The sequence below is a fragment of the Spermophilus citellus genome, assembly GCF_964194105.1.
Source record: "Spermophilus citellus genome assembly, chromosome: 2".
Taxonomy (NCBI): domain Eukaryota; kingdom Metazoa; phylum Chordata; class Mammalia; order Rodentia; family Sciuridae; genus Spermophilus; species Spermophilus citellus.
Genome location: NC_138183.1, coordinates 8,253,900 through 8,275,589, shown reverse-complemented (window position 1 = coordinate 8,275,589; position 21,690 = coordinate 8,253,900). Strand labels below are relative to the sequence as shown.

The 21,690-nt window shown below is 45.1% G+C and overlaps 1 protein-coding gene across 4 annotated transcripts in view; it reads left to right on the top strand.

The window, feature by feature from the left end:
• GARNL3 (GTPase activating Rap/RanGAP domain like 3) overlaps window positions 1–21,690 on the top strand; it is a 148,185-nt gene that overhangs the window by 123,843 nt on the left and 2,652 nt on the right. For all 4 annotated transcript variants that reach the window (XM_081281953.1, XM_081281952.1, XM_081281951.1 and 1 more), the window contains 6 exons: window positions 3,021–3,087; window positions 13,990–14,097; window positions 15,402–15,520; window positions 17,319–17,457; window positions 18,374–18,589; window positions 20,133–20,259. In XM_081281953.1, the coding sequence (XP_081138079.1) occupies window positions 3,021–3,087; window positions 13,990–14,097; window positions 15,402–15,520; window positions 17,319–17,457; window positions 18,374–18,589; window positions 20,133–20,259 (776 nt within the window). The remainder of the gene's footprint in view (window positions 1–3,020; window positions 3,088–13,989; window positions 14,098–15,401; window positions 15,521–17,318; window positions 17,458–18,373; window positions 18,590–20,132; window positions 20,260–21,690) is intronic.

The window sequence follows — 21,690 nt, the reverse complement described above, 5'->3', positions numbered from 1 at the left end:
AAGAAAAACAGCCCTTCTCTGGGTCCTGACTGGGAGATGGTCAGTGTGCACAGTCTTCCAGCAGCACACGGGCATCTGTGGAGCCCTCGCTAAGCAGGCATGTGCCAAGGTGTACACAGTTATGCCTCTTTGCAAGGAACTTGCTGTCTAATTGGGGCGCTAGGTCCTAGAGAGTGGAAAAGGTGGTGAGCAGCATGGTTGTGAAAGTTAGTGAGAAGCAGACCCATCAGGAACAGACTGGCCTTTACCAAGAGGTTCTTATCCTCCACAACAATGCAGAGAGCCAGTGCAGAGTCGTGGGGATTCAGCTCATGAAGTGGCACTCGCTGGTGCCAGCTCTGCAGTGTGCCAGTACTGATCAGAGTGGCCTAGTTTCCTACCCCTTTCTTCCCCTCTTCCCAGCCACCACTTGATTCCCATTTCAGGATTCACTCCACCTCAGGTTCTGAGACAATCCCAGTTTGAGAGAAGGCAGGTCTAAGCACTAAACAGCATCCTGAAAGCCAAGTGCCAGTACCAGTAGGTGCCTGTACCAGTAGGCCTACAGTGACCTACTGCCCCAGCTCTAGCAGCCAACCTTGGCCTCATTCCCAAAACCAGGGTATACTCTGGAAGGAACTGCAGTCCTGGGAACTGGACCTAGGGTTCCAGTTGAAACTGGGCCCATATCCTATCTTCAGCCACCCAGAGCCCAGTGGTTCTCAGCTGGGCTAACTTAGAACCCCATGGGAGGGTTGACCACTGAGCCAGTAGAAGCTGCCTCTACCAACTTGGACAAGGGGCAGCAGGGCCAGACTCTACTTCCTGCAAGTCTGTGTTTGAGATTTTTACAACCACCATGTTACTTTTCTTTTTAATATTTATTTTTTAGTTGCAGTTAGACATAATACCTCATTTTATTTATTTATTTTTATGTGGTGCTGAGGATCAAACCCAGAGCCTCGCATGTGCTAGGCGAGGGCTCTACCACTGAGCCACAACCTTAACCCACCATGTTACTTTTAAGATTTTAAAATGCCAAGAAAACAATCTACTTCTTTTTTTATTTTTTTTATTTTTTATTTTTTTAAAGAGAGAGGTGAGAGAGAGAGAGAGAGAGAGAGAGAGAGAGAGAGAATTTTTAATATTTATTTATTTTTTTAGTTTTCGGCTGACACAACATATTTGGTTTTTTTTGTATGTGGTGCTGAGGATCGAACCCGGGCCGCACGCATGCCAGGCGAGCGCGCTACCACTTGAGCCACATCCCCAGCCCCTACTTCTTTTTTTAAAAGAGGAATTTTTTTAACCTTCATTTTATTTTTATGTGGTGCCAAGGATCAAACCCAGTGCCTCACGCATGCTAGGCGAGCATTCTACCGCTGAGCCACAACCCTAGCCCCTATAATCTATTATTTTTTTTGAATTTTTTTAAATTTATTTTTTAGTTGCAGTTGAACACAATGCCTTTATTTTATTTATTTTTATGTGGTGCTGAGGATTGAACCCAGGGCCTCGCACATGCTAGGCAAGCGCTCTACCACTGAGCCACAACCCCAGCCCAAGATCTATTATTTTTAATCAATTAAAAATTCAACGCTGTGGCCTACCCCAGACCTCCTCCATAGGGGTCTCTAGGAGCAAGAACCCAGAAATATAGGTTTTAAAGCACCACAGTTGAGTCTGGTATCCTCACCTGGTTAGGAAAACAGTGCTGGGGAGTGACACCTCCCAGGCCCACTCCTAGGATGCAGACAGGTATATGTGTCAAAGCATGAAAGGGGTCTCATTGTAGTGAATGCTAGTGAAGGTCTGATCAGAGTGGCAATACCCAAGGGGAACATGGTCAAGTCCAAGTCATGGTCTTCTGTCCCTGAACTCCCCTGGGGTTGGAGCCCACCTGCCCTACCACCTGAATCTGGTCATCTGTCAGCAGTCCTGCAACCCCTTGCTGGACTTGCTTGAGGCCAGCTTCCCCCCCTCACCCCCAGGTCCCCTGCTTAGGGCACGGACCTTGGTCTAGAAGGCTTCCTGCATATCCCCCCCTGCTGACACAGCCTCCCACCCCACCCACCCCAAACAACTCACAGGCTCTATCACCCAACCAGAGGCTGTCTAGGTCTCTGTGCCCCTGCGGTTAGGTTTTCCATAATTACAATAATCACGCCACCACTGAATGAGTGCTTCTCCATACCAAGCCCCATTTTATAGCATGTCATGGCATTATGTCTTAGAATCCTGAAAGGGAAACAGAGGTTCAAGTTACATAGCTATTAAGTGGCAGAGGCAGGATTGAAGCCAATCTGCCTGACTCCAAAGACCATGCCCTTGAACCCAGCATGCTTTTGTCTCCACAGTCAGCACAAAGTGAGGGGCAGGGACCCAGATCTGGCAATGTAGCACACAGCCCCTTCCCTCAGAAAGCTCAGTCTGGCTGAGCAGACACATTCCTGCAGCACAGCCTCGAGCTGAGGGAGTAATAAAACTGCCCACCACCCACTGGGACACTCAGGGGTCCTAGAGGACCCAACGACTGTGCCCTCACAGAGTGCGCTCACTGGAACAGGCTCCATAAGGCTCCACTGAGCGTCTATAAGTACCAGGCCTTGTGCACAATGCCTGCACAAGTTGCCTCACAGGCCCCTCAATGGGAGTCTGTGGCATTTTCCAGCTGAGGTCTTAACCACCTCCCTGAGCCTCACTTTTGTCATCTGTAAAATGGGAGTAGTGCCATCCACTTTCCAGGGCTGGTGTGAGTGTGAAATGAATTCCCAGGCAGAAATGCTGGTAAGCAGGGCTTTCCTGAGGGCATGAGAAGGCAGCGAGGACTTCCTGGGGTGAGGGGGAAGTGGCACCTTTCCTGTATTTCATGCCTCCAGTGAACATATCCAGGTGGTGCTCTGGGCACTGCTGAGCCAAAAGATAGCACAGCACCCTAGTGTCAGAGGGCCAAGGGTGCCACCAGACACCTGCAGCTTGAGAAAGTCTTTTCCAAGTGTCATTGTCCCACCCACCACTACCGCTGCCCATTGTCATTGCAGGTTAATTTTGTTGCAGCTATTGATGTGTACGAAGACGGAGAGGCCGGCCTGCTCCTGTGCTACAACTGTAAGTCGAGGCTGTGTTCTTATTCGCATTTGCCCTGATGGGCAACTGAAAGGGACATGTCCTTAGATTTGCCTGATGAATTATCCTGGGTTCAAACTGCACTCTAAAAAGCAGCTAAAAAACATGTCCCTCCCTGGATCTCTGCTGTGCCTCAGACCTCTCAGAGATGCTGTCTCCAAGATGTGCATCAGTCAGGGGCCCTTGCTGTGTGCCACGGGCTGTGCTTAGTGCATAGTGGTCATTGTCTCATTTAATGCTCACTGCAGACACCTGCAGCAGATGTGCTACCTCTTTCAAGGTCATACAACCTCAAAGCATCAACCTCGAAACACTTGGGACCCTCTTGATTTCAGAGTCCCAAATTTTAACCACTGTTACTGTAGGTTGAGAATCCCTCATCTGAAATTCTTGGGTCCAGAAGTGTTTCAGTTTCAGATCTCTAGGATTTCAGAGTATTTGCACATACACGATGACATATATTGAGTCTGGGACTTACATCTAAACACAGAATTCATTTATGTTTCATATATAATCTATGTAATTTTATTCACTATTTTTCATGCATGTCCATGTTGACTGTGACCCATCACGTGAGGTCAGGTGTGGAATTTTCCACTTGTTGATGCTCAAAAAGTTTTAGGTTTGGGGCCATTTTGGATATCTGATTTGGCAGTTTGGGCTGCTGTATCCTGCTTTTGTGTTTCTTGGATGTTAATGAAGTCAGCATCTGCCTGGGCCAGCCACAGCTGGCTTAGTTTGGGTTAGGTGGCAGAGTGGATTTTGGAACCAAAGGTATGAGGTAATGTGTTTGAGAATTTTCAGCATTTCAAAAGGTAATATTGCACTTTAATAAGAAGGGTTTTTATACTAAAAAAAAAAAAAAAAAAAAAGAATTCTCTGTGTAAGTTTGCCCAGTCTTAACTAAAACATATTTTCCAGCCTAAACTTGTATCATTTTAGTATAGTGATGCTGGTTATAGCTCATGAATCAGATACTTTAATAAATTAATTTGTAATGAACAAATATGAAAAAAATCAATTAAGCAAAGAAATTTGGAAATGTTTTCAAAATTCAAGATTTATGGGGCATAAGTTAGAGGAAGGTAGTTGCAAGGCAGGAAGCGCTTTACAGTCAGTCAATCACTTGGGACATATTTTATCCACAGGTTTTAACTTAAAATTTTCTCAAAAAATGGGTCTTTAAAGTGTGGTCTTTTGATTTTGAAAAATATATGGGGAAAGAAACTGTAACAAAAAAAGCTAAAAATAAAAAATAAATGAAACAAAACCATTTTTTTAATTAAAAAGAAAAACATAACAATGATATAAAAATGGTTGTGGTGGTTGTTTTGTTTCATTTTCAAAAGGACAGGGGAAGCTTAGGAGAAAGAGAAGCAGAGTGGGTTTTAGGATACAAGATTAACCCAAGCAGAAAGCTCGGCACCAATGCAAGTGGCGTCCCCTCTGCCACTGAGAAGCTCGACCGAGCAGTCTGTGCCCACTCAGTGGCTTCCATGCCACATGTGATGGGAGTGGCCCCTTGGTCTCCTGGAGCCCTTCCCTGGCTGCATGATGTCCCTCTCCAGCCTCTGGTGTCATCTAAGGTCCGGGTGGGTGTGTGTCTTTTCACAGACCCCATATCAGAAGGTAGCATCTGTGTGCTCCCAGACCCCATAGGAGCCCAGGCTTTGGCAGTGCCAGGGCTTCCAAAGTCATGCCCTTTTCTTTGGACCAGGAGTCTGGCGTTCCTTTTTTATCTCCCTTTCTCCCAGAAGGTTGCAGGTACCTGGTGAACAGCCCCAGAGAACCCAAGTGCTCTCCCTGTGGTTGCTAGGTGGCCCTGTCACTCCTTCCCACGACAGCCCTCACTTGGGTTTGTCCACATTCTTGTCTTGGTCACAGACACTTGTGCAGTGAAGGCCCTTCTCAGTAAGGCCCTTCTCAGCAAGGTGCTGAAGAAAGATTGACTCCCCCAAAATTTGAAGCTGATTTTTATCATTTCAGTTTCTTTTTATTAAAAAAAAAGTAAAATTTATAATACCTTTTATAAACCCAGAGTTTTATATAGAAGAAATCATTACCTCACATATGTTAATGATGACAATATTTTGTAACAGATTGTGACTTCCAGTTATATGTTATTTGAGAAAAATATATTCACAAGATGAACTTGGGAAGGGAGTATAAATAGTTCAACATGTCCATGATGTTCTTATTTTCTCCTAATTATCTCTCTGTTGAATACCAGAGTAAGAAAAAAGAAAGAAAAGAACACTTTATTGTGACCTTTAATCTCAGTAATACATTGCAGTGCTCAGAGGGAACTCATGTGTTTGCTGATGATGTTTTAAAGATGATCACACAGAGGGCACTAGAAGAGCTCACGTAAGCACAACCTCTTGATGTGACTGGTTTAAACGTCAGGAAGTCTTTCGTGTGAGCAGCATTGAGAAGGCAAAGCCTGCTTCTTGGCATATTTTGAGGATGAAGTAGGATTGTGCTGTAAAGCCTATAACATCTCCTGGCACAGCTAGGTTTCTTTTTCTTCTTTTTATTCCAGAGTCATCAAAGTATTGATTCAGAATCCAATTTATTCATTCATTTATTTGGGGGACCAAGTACCCAGAATTGAACCCAGAGGTGCTTTACCCTGAGCCACATCCCCAGACCTTTTACTATTTTTATTTTTACAGAGTTCACTAAGTTGCTGAGGCTTGCCTCAAACTTGCAATCCTCCTGCCTCAGCCTCCCAAATCACTGGGATTTCAGGCATGTGCAGAACCACACCCAGCAGATCCCAGTTTTTTAATCCTCATAGGGTATCAACATGGAGAAAGGACTTTTCTTCAAAGAATTTTATTTTAAAATTAGAAACAGTGCTTGTCAGCCTTGTTCTCCATCAGCTAGCGAGAGAAGGTTATAAGCTCTGAGCTTTTTCCTGTGCAGTGAGATTCTTAAAACATCCCTCCACCAGTGCCGCACATCAGGCTGCCCTCGGTAACCTCAGTGAAGGAAGTCTTAGGCCTTTGTGCTGCCTTTGTGCCCAAGACTGGGTAATTTATAAAGAACCAAGATTTATTTCTCATAGTTCCGGAGGCTGGGAAGTCAAGACCAAGGTATGGGCATCTGAGGGGCCTTCTTGTGTCTCCAAACACTGGAAGAAAAAAGATCCAAAAAGGGGCAAGCTCTCCTCACGTGACAGAAGAGCAGAAAAAAAGAAAACATACTTCTGAAGCCTTGTTATAGCAGCCCTGACCACCCCACAGCGCCTCAGGACCCAGGTGCCTCTCCTCAGGCCCTCCTTCAGCACTACTGCACTGGCAGTCAGGTTTCACGTGAACTTTGGGGACACATTCAAACCTGAGCTGGAGGGGATTATGCTCAACAGATGAGAGGTGACAATGGCCTGGACCAGAATGAGAGCATCAGATGTGCCAAGAAGCAGTCAGACTCATGATGTGTTTAAATCTCAAAACCAAGATCTCGTGTAGTCCCCAAATCCACAACCCCCTCTGGCTGCAGGTTCTCAGCAGCAAGCACCAGCCTTCCATGACAACAATGTTTTGTTTGTTTGTTTGTTTGGGTACCAGGAATTGAACCCGGGGCACTTAACCACTGAGCCACATCCCCAGCCCTTTTTTATTTTATTTAGATACAGGATCTCATTGAGGTACTTAGGATCTCACTAAGTTGCTGAGGCTGGCTTTGAACTTGCCAACCTCCTGGCTTTGGGATTTCAAGCATGCACCACTGTGCCTGGCAACAGTATGTTTTTGTGAAACTTTCTTGTTTATACTACTCTTTTAAATTAAACGTAATTTTTTTTTAAAGGAAGAGTTGGGGGTGTGGCTCAATGGTAGAGCACATGATCAGCATGTGCAAGTCACTGGATTTGATCCTCAGCTCCCCCCAAAATGAGGAAGAACCAGGAAAATTTGCTGACACATGAAATGTAGGATGTGAGAGAAAGATAACAAAAAAAGAAACCTGTGGTTTTTTGGCATGGAACATGGAGAATATCATTTCCTGACATGAAAGAAGCTTTGAGAAGACCAAGTTTGCCAAGTATGGTGGTGCACACCTGTAATCCCAGTGATACCGGAGGCTGAGGAAGGAGCGTCGCAAGATCAAGGCCAGTCTGGGCAACTGAGTAAGGCCCTGTCTCAAAATAAAAATTAAAAAGGTCTGGGGATGTAGGTCAGTGGTAAAGTGATCCTGGTTCACTCCCCAGTGCCACAAAAGAAAATGAAGGATGCCATCTGCTGTGCCACATGGCTGGCAGACCAGATGTGACAGATCTGCACTGGACAGTTTGACAGGCATCAGAAACTTTGAGAAGAGGGGCTCTTTGGAAGCCACAGGACAAAAGCCTGATTGCAGAGGCATAAAACAATGGCCAAAGGGAAGACAAAGATTCCCTGAAGTAGTAAAGAATTTTCCTTTAAGTGAAAAAGAGAAAAGGAAGGGGCAAAAGTTGGACCCCTCTTGGTCATAAGGACCTTGTTAACAAACACCTGATTGTAAGGCTGCTTAGAAGCGCCGAAAGAGAAGGAACAGTGGCCACACGGATCAGCTACACCGTGACCATTGAGCGCTGAGTCCACTGGCAGGGCAGAGTCCTGAGGGGAGTCTTCTCAGAAGACTTTGATGTCACGGGAAGCAAGGTCTTTAGCTGAGAACGAGGATCCTTTTTCTTCCCTAACTCTAGTTAATTTCCCCTTTCTTAATAACTCATTCTGTCAGATAAACTGTTGTGAGACAGTAGACAGTGTTTTTCAAGGCACAGTGGTGACGTCAAAGGAGTCCAACAGATTGTACAGGGTAACGGAGGGGTGCTCATTTCTGGTGCTTAAGTGGAACCTCTCTATTGCTGCCACCGCCTTTGCTCCACGGTATTGTCCTTGATGGGCCATCCTGGCTCTCACCTCTCCCGTCTTGCTGAGGCAGGTGACACCAGGAGTTTCAAAAAGACCAATGACGCTGTACAGGATTCCATGTAATAAGATGTCACGGGAAGGTGTTGCCCAGAGAGATGAGCGTGAGAAGTCAGGCTACGCAAGAAGAGAAGGGACAGTCCCTGCCACTGAACACCAGTGCCCATAACGCCCATGTCACAGGGCGGGCACAGGGCTGGTATCCCCGAACTGAACCAAACTGTGCCCAGTGGTATCCCACAGCCATAACAGAAAGACACCTAAGGACACGCTTCTGTCCCCACCTTTCGGACACTGCGGCCTGCTCCCCTTTCAGATCCTTCTCCCTGGTTTCTGTCCCCTCTTGTTTTCCTCCTTCTTCTCCGGCTGTTTGTTCCTTGGTCTCTTCCTCCAGCCACCACTGAAACCTCGTCTGGCCAAAGGCCTGGTTCCTTGCCCTGGAGGTTCATCCTCCCACTGGTACCTCAAAGCCAGGCCTAGTCTAGGGCTCCAGCTTCGTCTCACTCCTCACCAAGTGGCCAACCTCGGCAGCCCAGAGGCACCTCAGGCTCACCTTATCCAACCTGAACTCCAGAGCCTCCTCCCAGGAGCCCCTCCTCATAGCCCCTGCCCTAGCAAAGGCCATAGCATCTACCTGTTGCCCAGGCCATTGACCCCCAGGTACCTCCCTGCCACCAGACTCCCAGCTGTCTCCCCACAGAGCTCTGATTAATCACAAATGTCCCATCATCTTTGTTGCTGTTGGACCAGTCCTCCTTACCTGGGTCACTGTATGAGGCAGGTAATTTTTTCTTTTAATGCTGGGGATCTCACCCCGGCCTTGCATATGACATGCAAGTGCCCTACTGCTGAGCTGCTCCCCGGCCCAAGGAGCATAACCTAACTGGACTCTGGCTGTGCCTTACAGCAGCCTACCTGCCTCTCTACTCTCCACTGCTGAGAGTTATTTTCCTAAAACCCTAATCCAGCCATCTCACCTTTCCTGGCTGTGAACCCCTCTCCCAAGCTGGCCTCTGCCTGCTTCCGTGCCTGGCCTGTCTCCTGCCTCTCCTTATACACACAGTATCCTCCAGGTCCACTTCCTCTCATCTCTTTCCTTGGAAACTGGTAGTCTGCTCCCTTTTCCTAGAAGCCCGACTCTTGTCCTCCAGCACTTGGAGCATGCTCTGATCCGCCCATGTGGGGTATGTGCCATACCTGGGCTTCCTCTGCCCCCTGCCTCCTGCTGAGAGAGCATGTGCCCTGTGCTCTGCGGCTCTCTGCCTGTCTTCCTATCCATGGTCTAGCAGGGGCAGGACCCTGTCTGATTCACCTTCAGAACCTCAGCCCTGGGCACAGTCTGCCTTGCATAGGTCAATGCTTGGTAAATGTATCCTGACTGAAAAGAAGATGACTGATTTCCAACAGACTCGTATGCAAGAGTAACACTGGCTGGGCACATGTGGGAAGCCCCTGATGGAGCTGGCCAGGCTGTATCACTGTGCCGGGTGACAAGAACAGCTAATGCTTGCCTAAAATGCACGAGGCCTTGAACTCCATCCCCAGCATCACAGGAGAAGAAGAAGGAGGAAGAGAAAGAAAGAAAGCAGCTAATTAGTCTCATTCTCGGAAGAAGCTGAGGGTCAAGGAATATATTCACCATCTATTTACCTGCCAGTTGGGTCCTGTTGATTCAGGTAAATTTTATGTAGAACATAAAATGCTACTAAAGAAAAGGTGTGATAAGGCTTCATTCAATTTTTTCAATGTCATAATTTTCAGTTTTATAACATTTCAAATGTTATTATCAAATGAGTAACAATCACATTTCATTATAGTAATGATTTTATATACATATGTATACATATATATATTATAGTATCACATATAATTATATAAAGATAAATTAACTGATAGAACATAATAGAGAATGTAGAAATAGACCTATACATATTTGGTTTGTTGATTTTTTATAAATATTTATTTTTTAGTTATAGGTGGACACAATATCTTTATTTTATTTTTCATGTGGTACTGAGGATCAAGCCCAGCGCCTCTCGCATTCTAGGTGAGTGCTTTACCTCTGAGCCACAACCCCAGCCCAGTTAATTGATTTTTGACAAAGATGTAAAGACAGTTCAAAGGAGAAATGAGTCTTTTCAGCAAATTATGGTGATGGAATAACTGAATAGCCATATGAAAAAGAGACAAAATAAAACTTGATCCGTGGGCTGGGATTATGGCCCAGTGGCAGAGTGCTTGCCTCACATGTATGATGCACTGGATTCGATCCTCAGTATCACATAAAAATAAGTAAAATAAAGGTATTGTACCCATCTACAACTAAAAAAATTTTTTTTTAAAACTTGATCTGTACCTCACATAAGATAAAATTTCATTAAAATGGATCATAAGTAACTGTAAAACCTAGACCAGAAAACTTTTAAAAGAAGGCTAAAAAGAAGATTTTTAAAAATATGTTTTAGTTGTTAGACTTTTATTTTATTTATTTGTATGTGGTGTGAGAATCGAACCCAGTGCCTCACCCATATGAGGCAAGCACTCTTCCACTGAGCTATAACTTCAGCCCTGAGAGAGAAGATATTTTATGACCTTAAATTGGCAAAAATTTTCTTAGATTATAGCACCAAAAGCACAAGCACATAAAGGAAAAAATAAACTTCATCAAAACTAAAAGTGTCTTCAAAAGACACAATTAAGAGAATGAAAAAAAAAAAAAACAAGGCTCAGAGAAAATATTTGCAAATCTGGTAAAGAGCGGAATCCAGGAAATGTAAGGAACTCTCGAGACAATGATAAGAAAATAACCCAATTATGGGCTGGGGTTGTGGCTCAACGGTAGAACATTCACCTAGCATGTGTGAGGCTCTGGGTTCGATCCTCAGCACCACATATAAATAAATAAATATATCATGTCCATCTACAACTAAACACAAATTTTAAAAAAAAGAAAGAAAATAACCCAATTAAAAAGAGAGCAGAGAGGCTGGGGTTGTGGCTCAGCAATAGAGCACTTGCCTAGCACATGCAAAATGCTGGGTTTGATCCTCAGCACCATATAAAAAATAAATAAAATAAAGGTATTGTGTCCAACTACAACTAAAAAAAATATATATATATATATTAAAAAAAAGAGAGAGCGGGGGCTGGGGTTATGGCTCAGAGGGAGAGCACTTGCCTACCATGCATGAGGCACTGGGTTCGATCCTCAGCACCACATAAAAATAAAATAAAGATATTGTGTCCACCTGTAACTAAAAAATAAATATTTTTTAAAAAAGAGCAAAACATTCCATTAGACATTTCATCAAAGAATACAATGGATCGTAAATGCCTTAGTCCACTTTGTGCTGCTATAACAGAATACTTCACACCAGGTAATTTATGAACAGTAGAAGTTTGTCTGTCTTGTGGTTCTGGAGACTGAAAAGGCCAAGATCAAGGAACCAGATCTAGTCAAGGTCTTCTTACTGCTGTATCATTTCATGGCTACCACTGAGCCACAACCCCAGCCCCTGTTTTTTTTTTTTTTAATTTTTTATATGTATATTTTAGTTGTTGATGGACCTTTATTTTATTCATTTATTTATATGTGGTGCTGAGAATTGAACCAGCACCTCACACATGCTGGGCAAGTACTCTACCACTGAGCCACAACCCCAGCCCTAATCCTTAAAAATAAGAAAGGAGCTGGATGCACACACCTATAATCCCAGCAACTCGGGAGGCTGAGACAGGAGGATTGAAAGTTCAAAGCCAGCCTTAGCAACAGCGAGACACTAAGCAGCTTAGTGAGACCTTGTCTCTAAATAAAACACAAAGTAAGGCTGGGGATGTGGCTCAGTGATGGAGTGCCCCTGAATTCAATCCCCAGTACCAAAAAAAAAATAAAAATAAACAAGAAAGTAGCTGGGCTCAGTGGTGCCCACCTCTAATCCCAGCAGCTTGGGAGGCTGAGGCAGGAAGATCGCAAGTTCAAAGCCAGCCTCAGCAACTTAGCAAAGCCCTAAGCAACTTAGCAAGATCCTGTCTCTAAATAAAAAATAAAAAGGGATGGGATGTGGCTCAGTGGTTAAGTGCCCCTGTGTTCAATCCCCAGTACCAAAAGAAAAAAAAATGTGCCTCACTGAAAATTTTAATATGCATACTGTCCTGGGCAGTGATTTGGCCTTGAGATGGGCAGGGAAAGGCAGTCAGCAGGTGGTCCAGCCTTTTGGGGAAAAAATTGGCAGGATATGATTTTAAATTGACCCAACATTGACTCACAGGCAATTATTTTAAAAAGCAATTAATGAACTGTGAAGGAGGAATGCTTGATCATCTGTTACAACATCTTCTGAAAAGCAAAAATCTGGAAACAAGGGAACAAGATATATTTTGTCATGTTCCAATACTGAAATGCCATACAGTGATTTAAACATGTTCTAGAAGAACACATAGAATATACAAAAAAGTGAAAAAAAGGAAATTACTTTTTCAAGTTCAGTTCTGTCTCTTCTTAGAACATTTCTCTATTTTTTTTATTCCTTCATAAAAATTTTTGGAGGAGAAATATGAAAATGTCATCAGTCCTTCTCTCTGGCTTTATGTTTTTCTTGGTTTCTTGAATTTTTCACAACAAAACACAAAAATATAGTAAAGCCCATAAATATGTGAGCTGTCGATGTAAATAGAGTGTTTAATAGTCACATTCTGAATAAAATTATGTGACTCACCTATAATCCAGCACATTTCACTCCAGTGTGTGTCCACCAGAGAAGTGAAGCCACACAGACTCATCCTGGGATGTCCACAGCAGCAAGCAGTGGGAACAACCAGAGGCCCACAAAATGTGTGTGTCCACAAGGAAAAATATTACTTCTCCATTAAAAAAAAAAAATCACTGAAACCTTGGTGGACCTTAAAACATTGTGCTCAGTGAAGAAACAGACACATCAGGCCACAAACTATATGATGCTATTTAAATAAAATGTCCAGGAAAGACAAATTCAGAGACAGGAAGTAGATTAACGGTATCGAGGGCCTGGGTAGGATGGGAGTGACTATTTAGTGGGCATGGGTCTTTTTAGGTGATAAAATGTTCTAAAATTAGGTTTGGATACTGATGTACAATTCTGTAAATATATTAAAATTTGCAGAATCGTACACTTTTAAGTGGATGAATATTATGGTTTAAAATAGAGCTTTTTAAAACTAATATTACAATAAAATTGTAAGGCTAACCATGATGACTTCTGTACAAAAGGGGCCTACCGGACTTCGTCACTCTGATGGTATCTGAGCCACGTGGACTTGGGTTCAGAGTGTGGAACAGTGTAACTGAACTCACCAGACCTTAATGTAGTGCTGGCTCTGGTTAACAGGGGGATGCGCACAGGTAGCTTCAGGTTCTCATGGAGAAACAGCACAGGGCGTATGCAGTTCCCCGACACTTGTCCTGAGTGAGGCTCCAGTGGGACCCACCCTGCCAGCGGACTCCCTCCACCGGAAGACTGCCAATCAGAGCCCTTCTGGATCTCTCACACATGGGGGAGGGGACCTTAGGGCAAAGGCAGGAAGCACACCCCCTGCAGCCACAGGCCTGGGTCTGGACCCTGCCCCTGGCAGTACCTACGAGGCCAGAGGAGCTACTTCCCTCTCCTCCCCTCAGTCTTCTCTTCTGTGAAATAAGCATAATAACAGTACTTTCTTTGTATAGGAAGTGCTTCAGAAAGTCGAACCAATTAAATGGGATGGTGTTGTTAAAGCTCAGCTCCTGGCACGCAGTAGACTCCACAAATGGCAGCTGTTAGTATCTGCAGTCCTAACATTACTCTGGCTCGGGCTGCCTCTGGCCCTTGGCATCTAGCATCAGAACAGTGTTGCCCCTGGGTATTTATAAAGAACTAGCTGAGAGGATGCCATTCTGGTTGTTTCTCTAGTTGTAATGTGGTCTCTCACAAAACGAGTGCTGTTGTTTTCATTGCAGACAGTTGCATCTATAAAAAGGTTTGTCCATTTAATGGCGGCTCTTTTTTGGTTCAACCTTCTGCGTCAGATTTCCAGTTCTGTTGGAACCAGGCTCCGTATGCGATTGGTAAGAAGACCCATCATGACACTTTCCCATTGACCGCTGTGTCTGAACTTCTACACTGCCCTGAAGTGTATGCGTGTGAGGAGCTCTCGGGGGCTTTTCTTTTAAAGTACTCCTGCTCTGTGCCCCTTTGGGGCTCTTGTCTTCCACTCCTGGCTCTTCCCAGTGCTTGAGCACATGTGCATTCAAGAGCAACTAAATATCATTTTCAGTGCCTGCTCATCATTTCTGGGCCTCACTTTCTTCTTTCTAAAACTCAAGCACAAGGTCTCCAGCCTCAGCATGCTGAGTGACTTCTGGGCAGCCCAGTGCTTTCCAGGCCATTTTCACATATCTTGAAGCCTAAAAGTCTAGAATCACAGAGATGCAGGTACATTACCTGCCACTAAAATGCTGCTCTGTGTCTGTGGCTCACGACCTACAGCTGGGCATTGCCTTTGAGAGTCAAAGCAGAGCCAGGAATTTTCCAGTTATGCTGTTTTCCTCACAGTGAAATCGTCTGCTAATAGATCCACATTGTAGTGTTTTAACAGATGAGCAGAGGAAGCAAGGCAAGGCCTGGGTGACTTGCCAGGCTTTTACAGATGAGATGGGAGAGTGCCAGATGACTTCCAGGGGCTGAGCCACTAGAGGTCACTTGAGAGGTCAAAGCCAGAGGCATGGTGGATAGACTGAGTGCAGAACGGAAGGGCCAGAGTAAAGGACCACAAGAGCACGACGGGGACCAGGCAAAGGGACACAGGTGCCTTCACAGGGCACTCAGGGAAGTCTGTGTCATAACGACCATTGCAAGGAAAAGGGCTGACATTTGCCAACGAGCAAACCCCTGGAGCCCAAGGGACACTGTGAGGGACAATGAAGGGACAAGATGCAGCCACTGCCCAGGCCCACAGCCAGAAGAACGGGGAGAAGTGACCAAGTGTGGGGATACGGGCTGGGCTTGAAGAAACTGTACAGGAACGAGTTTCCAGGCAGGATGGCATGTGCCAAAGGAGGGGTGTGTGGAGCTGCAGTCTGGGTGATAAGGAGGCAGATCCTGAGGGCTCTGGCAGGTGAGCTGCCAGAAGGTGGGTTGATGGCAAGAAGTGCGGACAGCGCTCACCTGGGTGACAGTCAAGGGGAGAAGGTCTTGGGAGCAAAGGCCATCTAAGCACAGGGGGCCGTGGCCCTGTGAAGGAAGAAGAGAAGCAGCCAGGGCCGTGAGAGACGGATGTTTCTGAAGCAGTGAGGATGACTGTGTGACGGACGGTCATGGCCGTCCGCAGCCACCTGGCCAGCAGTGGGTGCTGACTGCTGTTACCTTGCAGTTTGCGCCTTCCCGTACCTCCTGGCCTTCACGCCCGACTCCATGGAGATCCGCCTGGTGGTGAACGGGAACTTGGTCCACACGGCCGTGGTGCCGCAGCTGCAGCTTGTGGCCTCCAGGGTGAGGAGAACTGGGGTTTTATTTCCATGGGAGGGGCCTAGGGAGCCCCAGCACTGTGGGATTTCAGGTGAGCACAGAAACTGCCTCTCACCAAGTTGGGTGGTTGGTGACAATGCTACTGTGTGTCACCATTCCAGGAATGAGAAGAAAAAGCAACAAGACCGAGGGGTGGGCTCATGTGTGTGGCCTCCTCAGCCTTCATAGTGCTTCTCAGTTGTGTGGACACAACCACTGTGTGGCGATGGCAGTTGGGGACACCCAGCTGAAAAAAGAAATCCATTCGTGTCACTGCTGCCCTGAAGGACCATTCAAGTCTAGAAAAGTAGGAGCTTGAAGTAGCCTTTGACCACTTTCCAGCCTCAACTAAAGTTTGTGTCTGTGTAATGTGGCTCATTGACTAATCCATGTCCCATAACACAAAGACTGAGCACAGCACAGGGACACAGGTGACATCACAAGTGCCTGCCATCACTGGCACATTGGGCTGGGGCCCTGGGGCACGTGGTCCTAAGGGTCCTGACATTGCACACACTTGGGTGGAGGGCAGCTGCTTCCTACTTGATGTGGCAAGGTCTTCCCAGTAGCAGTGCAGGTGCCGGGCATCAAGTTTAACTCCCATCATGTGGGGAAATGTGTGTGTGTGTGTTGTGGGTGTGAGCATTAGCTGATTGTGTTACTGATATAAAAAAGCTCTCAATTTACAAACAATAGTAAAATATACAATGTTCTTTATCATAAAACCCATAGCCAGTTGGTTCTTATTAACACATTTAATTTTTGCTGAGCTCTTATATCCATAGCCAGCCAACAGCTATAAGGAAACTATGATTTTATGGTTATAGTTATTTCTCAGCCCACTTCTTTCTCCAATAAGTTTATTGTCCGTAAATCTGATATGTGGCCTACTGTTCACCTTTCTCACCTGGAAACAAACCGTAGTCATTAAACCAGAACTTCTTCTGGCCCTAGCTCTAGACTCAACACACTGTTAGTTTGATCTTCATGTCCACATTGCCTTGGTGGAGACAGTCAACACAACCACAAATCAAGCTCTGGTTTTTAGCCTTGCCAATTGCTTTGGTATAAATAGTCCCACTGTAGTTGGTTTCCAGCTTACTGTGCAGCATCACTGAAAGTGGGGTAGGAAGAGCTGGCAGTGGCCACCACTGGACATCATTTCCACTGTACACATCATGTTGATGTCAATAACCACAAGAGCACAGATAATAGTACATGTCTTCCAATAATTAGAAAAGATTGTATTCTTATATTGAGCACAATTTAACATTTAATATGGCTGTGTTTAAGAGTTGGCCTGCAGAATTCCTGAAAGTTGGCTGTCATGAGTCATATCCAACATACTACTGCTGTTGTCACCAAAGCCAGCACATAGGGTGCTGGAATGTTTGCCAATGTTTGAGTGAACATCCACCTCCACTCTGCAGAATGGACTGGCAGAACCTCAGATCCCTTCCAGCTGAAACCCTGGGTGCCTGAGATTCCCACGAGGGAAATGTGTGTGGCATCTGTGTTTGCACAAGTGTGAGGGCTGTTTTCTGCTATAGATCAACACATAGATACAGGAAGTGGAGAGACCCAATCCTCAGGGAAGTCTAATGCTGTGCCAGGCACTTTGGAGGCCCCCACTGGCCGTCCTGTACCAGGCTGCACACCCTAAGCATGTCAGGATGTCATAGCCAAGCTGGGGACCAAATGGGGTTTGGCAGTGATGGCGGAGGGCCAGTAGGTGTGGGGCTGGAAATCCAAGCAGCTCAATAACCCTTTCTCTTCTTTTCAGTCAGATATATACTTCACAGCAGCAGCGACTGTGCCCGAGGTCTCATCTGGAGGCAGTTCCAAGGGAGCCAGTGCCCACAGTTCTCCTCAGACACCCCCAGGCCGAGACACTGCAGTATTTCCTTCTTCCCTGGGGGAAGGTGAAGCCCCATCTTTACTGTCTTACAAATAGCTGTTTTTAATCCATTCTGATTTCTCTAGTTCATTGTCAAATATCTACAGGTGACTACTGTCTAAAGAAGTTACTCTCCTCGCCAGGCATGCCTGTCATCCCTGCAACTAGGGAGGCTAAGGAGGAGGATGGCAAGTTTAAGACCAGTCTGAGCAACTTAACAACACCCTGTCTGAAATAAAAAAATAAAAGGGCTGGGATATAGCTCAACATTGGAGCACCCTAGATTCAACCTTGAATACAGGTGGAGGGGGAGCCACTATTTAAAGCCACTTAAAGAATCTTGCAATGTGAATGTATTGGTTGTGTTCTTAAGAAACTTTGTGCTTTTAAAAAGAAAAAGGTCCCATTATGAAAAAAATTGTTTCAGTAGGGAAAAGGGAATTTAGGGCTAGAGAGTTTCTGACTTGCAATAAGCTATTCTCTCTCCTTCAGGGATATTAACGGTCATGGGGTTTGTAGCTAGAAGTACCTAGTCATAAAGACTCAGCATCATTCAGCACACCCACTGGGAACCCTGGCGGCCCGCAGTGGTTTCTGCATGGCAGTGAACACAGTACCTTGTAACTTCTTGCCACATGAGTGGTGCTTATCATTTGTTAAGATAAAGCATGGGGCCCCCAGGCAAGGCAGCTCTTTGCCTTTCTTGTCTTGCTTTTCTCCTGGCCAAGCATAACTATAACAAGTGCATTTTATCTAATCTAAATACATGAAGAGGAAGTCCTTAGAAGACACAAAGCCACCGGAGCCACTGCTTGTGACATGGAAGATCAGCATGTGACAAAACCTTTCTTCATGCTAACTATATTGAGGAACAGAAAATTATTCTCTTGTAAATAGTAGCAACCTAAAGTTCTTATGTTGTTTTCTAAATCATATTTCAGGTGAAATTCAGTCAAAAAATCTGTACAGGATTCCACTTAGAAACCTAGTCGGCAGAAGCATCGAGCGACCTCTGAAATCACCCTTAGTCTCCAAGGTCATCACCCCGCCCACTTCCATCAGCCTTGGCATCGCTGCCATTCCTGTCACTCATTCCTTGTCCCTGTCACGCATGGAGATTAAAGAAATAGCAAGCAGGACCCGCAGGGAACTGCTAGGTAATGGCTTTCAATATTTGTGTTTTCACCGTTGACAAATAGACTAGCTAGTTTTACCTTTGGATATTAAGCATCCTCAAAAACTATGACTTAAAAAAAAACTTTCCCTTTAAGAAGGGATTTATAAATAAATTATAGTCCAGGGAATACCATATTGTTTTCCCAACAAAAGTGATGCTGTTGATCTGTATTTATTGGTGGAGTACACTGCCCAAGCCTTGCTAAGGAGGAACAGGCAGTTTATAAAACACTGTGTCTAGAGGAGTTCAACTTTTTAAATAAAAGTATCTATATATGTTTAGTAGTCTAGAAAAGCATCTATCAGGAGTTGTGGCCCACAGTTCTCAGACTCCACTTTATATTGGTACATCCAGAAGTGGAAATTTACCACATTTTTACACACACACCTCACTTCCCTTATCATTTCTCCCAGCCCAGTGGCCAAAGGGGCAGGACTAAGAGCAAATCCAGATGCAGGGCATTTGTCATGCCCTCTTCTCCCAGCATGCACAGAGGCCCAACCAGAAAAACGTGAGGCCCCTTGGTCATTGTCAAAAGGCTGGAAGCTTCTTATTCAGATTTGCAGAAACAAAAAATGGAAAAATTGGGCTGGGGATGTGGCTCAAGCGGTAGCGCGCTCGCCTGGCATGCGCGCGGCCCGGGTTCGATCCTCAGCACCACATACCAACAAAGATGTTGTGTCCGCCGAAAACTAAAAAATAATTTTTTTTTTTTTTAGAGAGAGAGAGAGAGAATTTTTTAATATTTATTTTTTAGTTTTCTGCGGATATAACATCTTTGTTGGTATGTGGTGCTGAGGATCGAACCCGGGCCGCACGCACGCCAGGCGAGCACGCTACCGCTTGAGCCACATCCCCAGCCCAAAAAAATAAATATTAAAAAATTTTTAAAAAATGGAAAAATTGAAGCATCATGTTAAACCAGTAAGAACTGGTTTGAACACTAGAATTGGGATCAACATGGCATAAAAATTACAAGGACAGTTGGCTTTGGTGTGTTCCTCCCTACAGTAGTGTTTTCTGAATAACTGGAGAAGTATTTCAGGCCACTTGACAGGGTGGTTTTTACAGTTGGAGTTGGTAAAATATGTGTATTGCTATTTTAACCCACTCTTTCATCTGAAAGCCTCATCTGCTGGCCACTGTTGTACAAACCACCAAGCCTTTCAGAAACTGAAACTTGATGAGTCAGAGAAAGACAAATCACTCGCATTAAGACTGGAGGGACTTTATCTCCTTTCTTAGGCTCTTCTGAGTCTCTTTGGGGACTTTTGTTTGATTGGTTAGTTGGTTGGGTTTTGTTTTGGTTTTGGTTTGGTTTTTTGCAGTGCATATATATTTTATAGTCAAAAGGGGAAAAACCCCTTTACCAACAAGGAAGCTGAGTTTATATATATCCTATCATCTTTCTTCCTGACTCTATCTCAATAACACACCAATACTCATCCAAGAACAAAAAGAGTGTTTCCTATCTCCATGGCAGCTGCGTGGTAATGACCCTAGGATTCTCCTCTGTAATCCAGGCCTCTCAGATGAAAGTGGACCCAGGGCAGAAGGAGCACCAAGGGCCAAATCAAAACCCCGGAAACGGTTAGAAGAGAACCAAGGAGGCCCCAAGCCTGGGACAGTGAGATCGACTAGCAGTGAAAGGTAAAGAGGGGACCAGCCCTTGCCCAGAGCAGTGGCCCTATGTACCACAGCAGTGCCCAGGAGGCCTTTTGGCCAGCATGACACAGGATCAGCATCTGGTTCCTCTCTGAGACCCTCAAAGAGCAGAACCTGCCAGGACAGGGCTCAACAAACAAGCAACCTTATTAGCAATCAAACAAATGCTCACTGAAATATATCAAGAGGGCCTAGGGTGTGGCTCAGTGGTAGAGTACTTGCCTAGCATGTGGGAAGCCCTGGTTCCCATCACCAGCACCCCAAAAATTAAAAAAATAAAAATGTATTGAGACTTTTTTCACCCATCAGATGGATAGAAATTTGTAGCAACAGAACTGCTTACTAAGAGTTCCAGGTCTGAGAATGTAGCTCAGTAGTAAATCACCCACCTACTGTTGTGGGGCAGGTCGCTCAGAAAATACACCAAGTCACAATTTTGTCCAAATTGAAGAGTCTTTATTTAGCTGGCCAGCTGATGACTGTTCCCCACAGGACCCATAACTGTCTCTGTAAGAAACAGCCCCGAGCCTGAGCATTTTAGAATATTTAAAGGAAAAAAACAACATCTGGGTTGATGTAGCTGCAAGCAAGCAGGTACAGAAGCTGAATTGGGCAATTAACGAGACAGTGCAATGGGTACACTGGTATTTCCCACAGACTTTCCAGGTTGGCATAATAGCAAGCAATCAGAAGGGAAGTGGGTCAAAATGACCTTAGTTTAGTACAAGTTAGAGAATGGCTACTAACATCTAGACAATCAATCTCTGACAAGGTGCATTGCCCAAGAAAAATGGAAAGGAAGGAGAACTATTTTACATTGTATAAGAATTGCTATTTTGTGTTGCCAAGTTATGCTATGTAACTATTAATGGTTACAGAGGAAGGGCTTTCACATGGGAAAAGCATTTCTTACATGATATGAAGTCTCAGGGTAAAATGGAGTCTGTTTGGTCATTGCCCATGACACTAGTATGTGTGAGCCCCTGGGTTCTATCCCCAGCCATACACAAACACTATCAATACTAACTACTGGGCATGTAAACAGGGAGGGCCCTTCTGAATGGCGGTTCAGCATCACATGTAATATTTGTTGGGTCACACAGGTTTGTCCCGTAAGCTCTACTGTTGTCCTTCAGGCAGCATCATGGCTCCTGTGTGTGCAGGGTAATGGAGCTGTGTCCAGCTTTGCTTGTTCACCCACCCAACACTCATTCTTGGAGAACCCAGCACTGAACAGGGGTGGAGATATGGAAATGACCCAGCCCCAATCTGGGCCTTCAGGGGGCTCACGGGCCAGTGGCGAAGATCAAGAGCCCCACAGTCACTGCTTCCAAGGTGACAAGTGACACGGGCAGGAGCATATCAAGCATGGATCCTAGGGCAAGTGTGTATGAGCCTGACAGAGGAGAGGCAGCC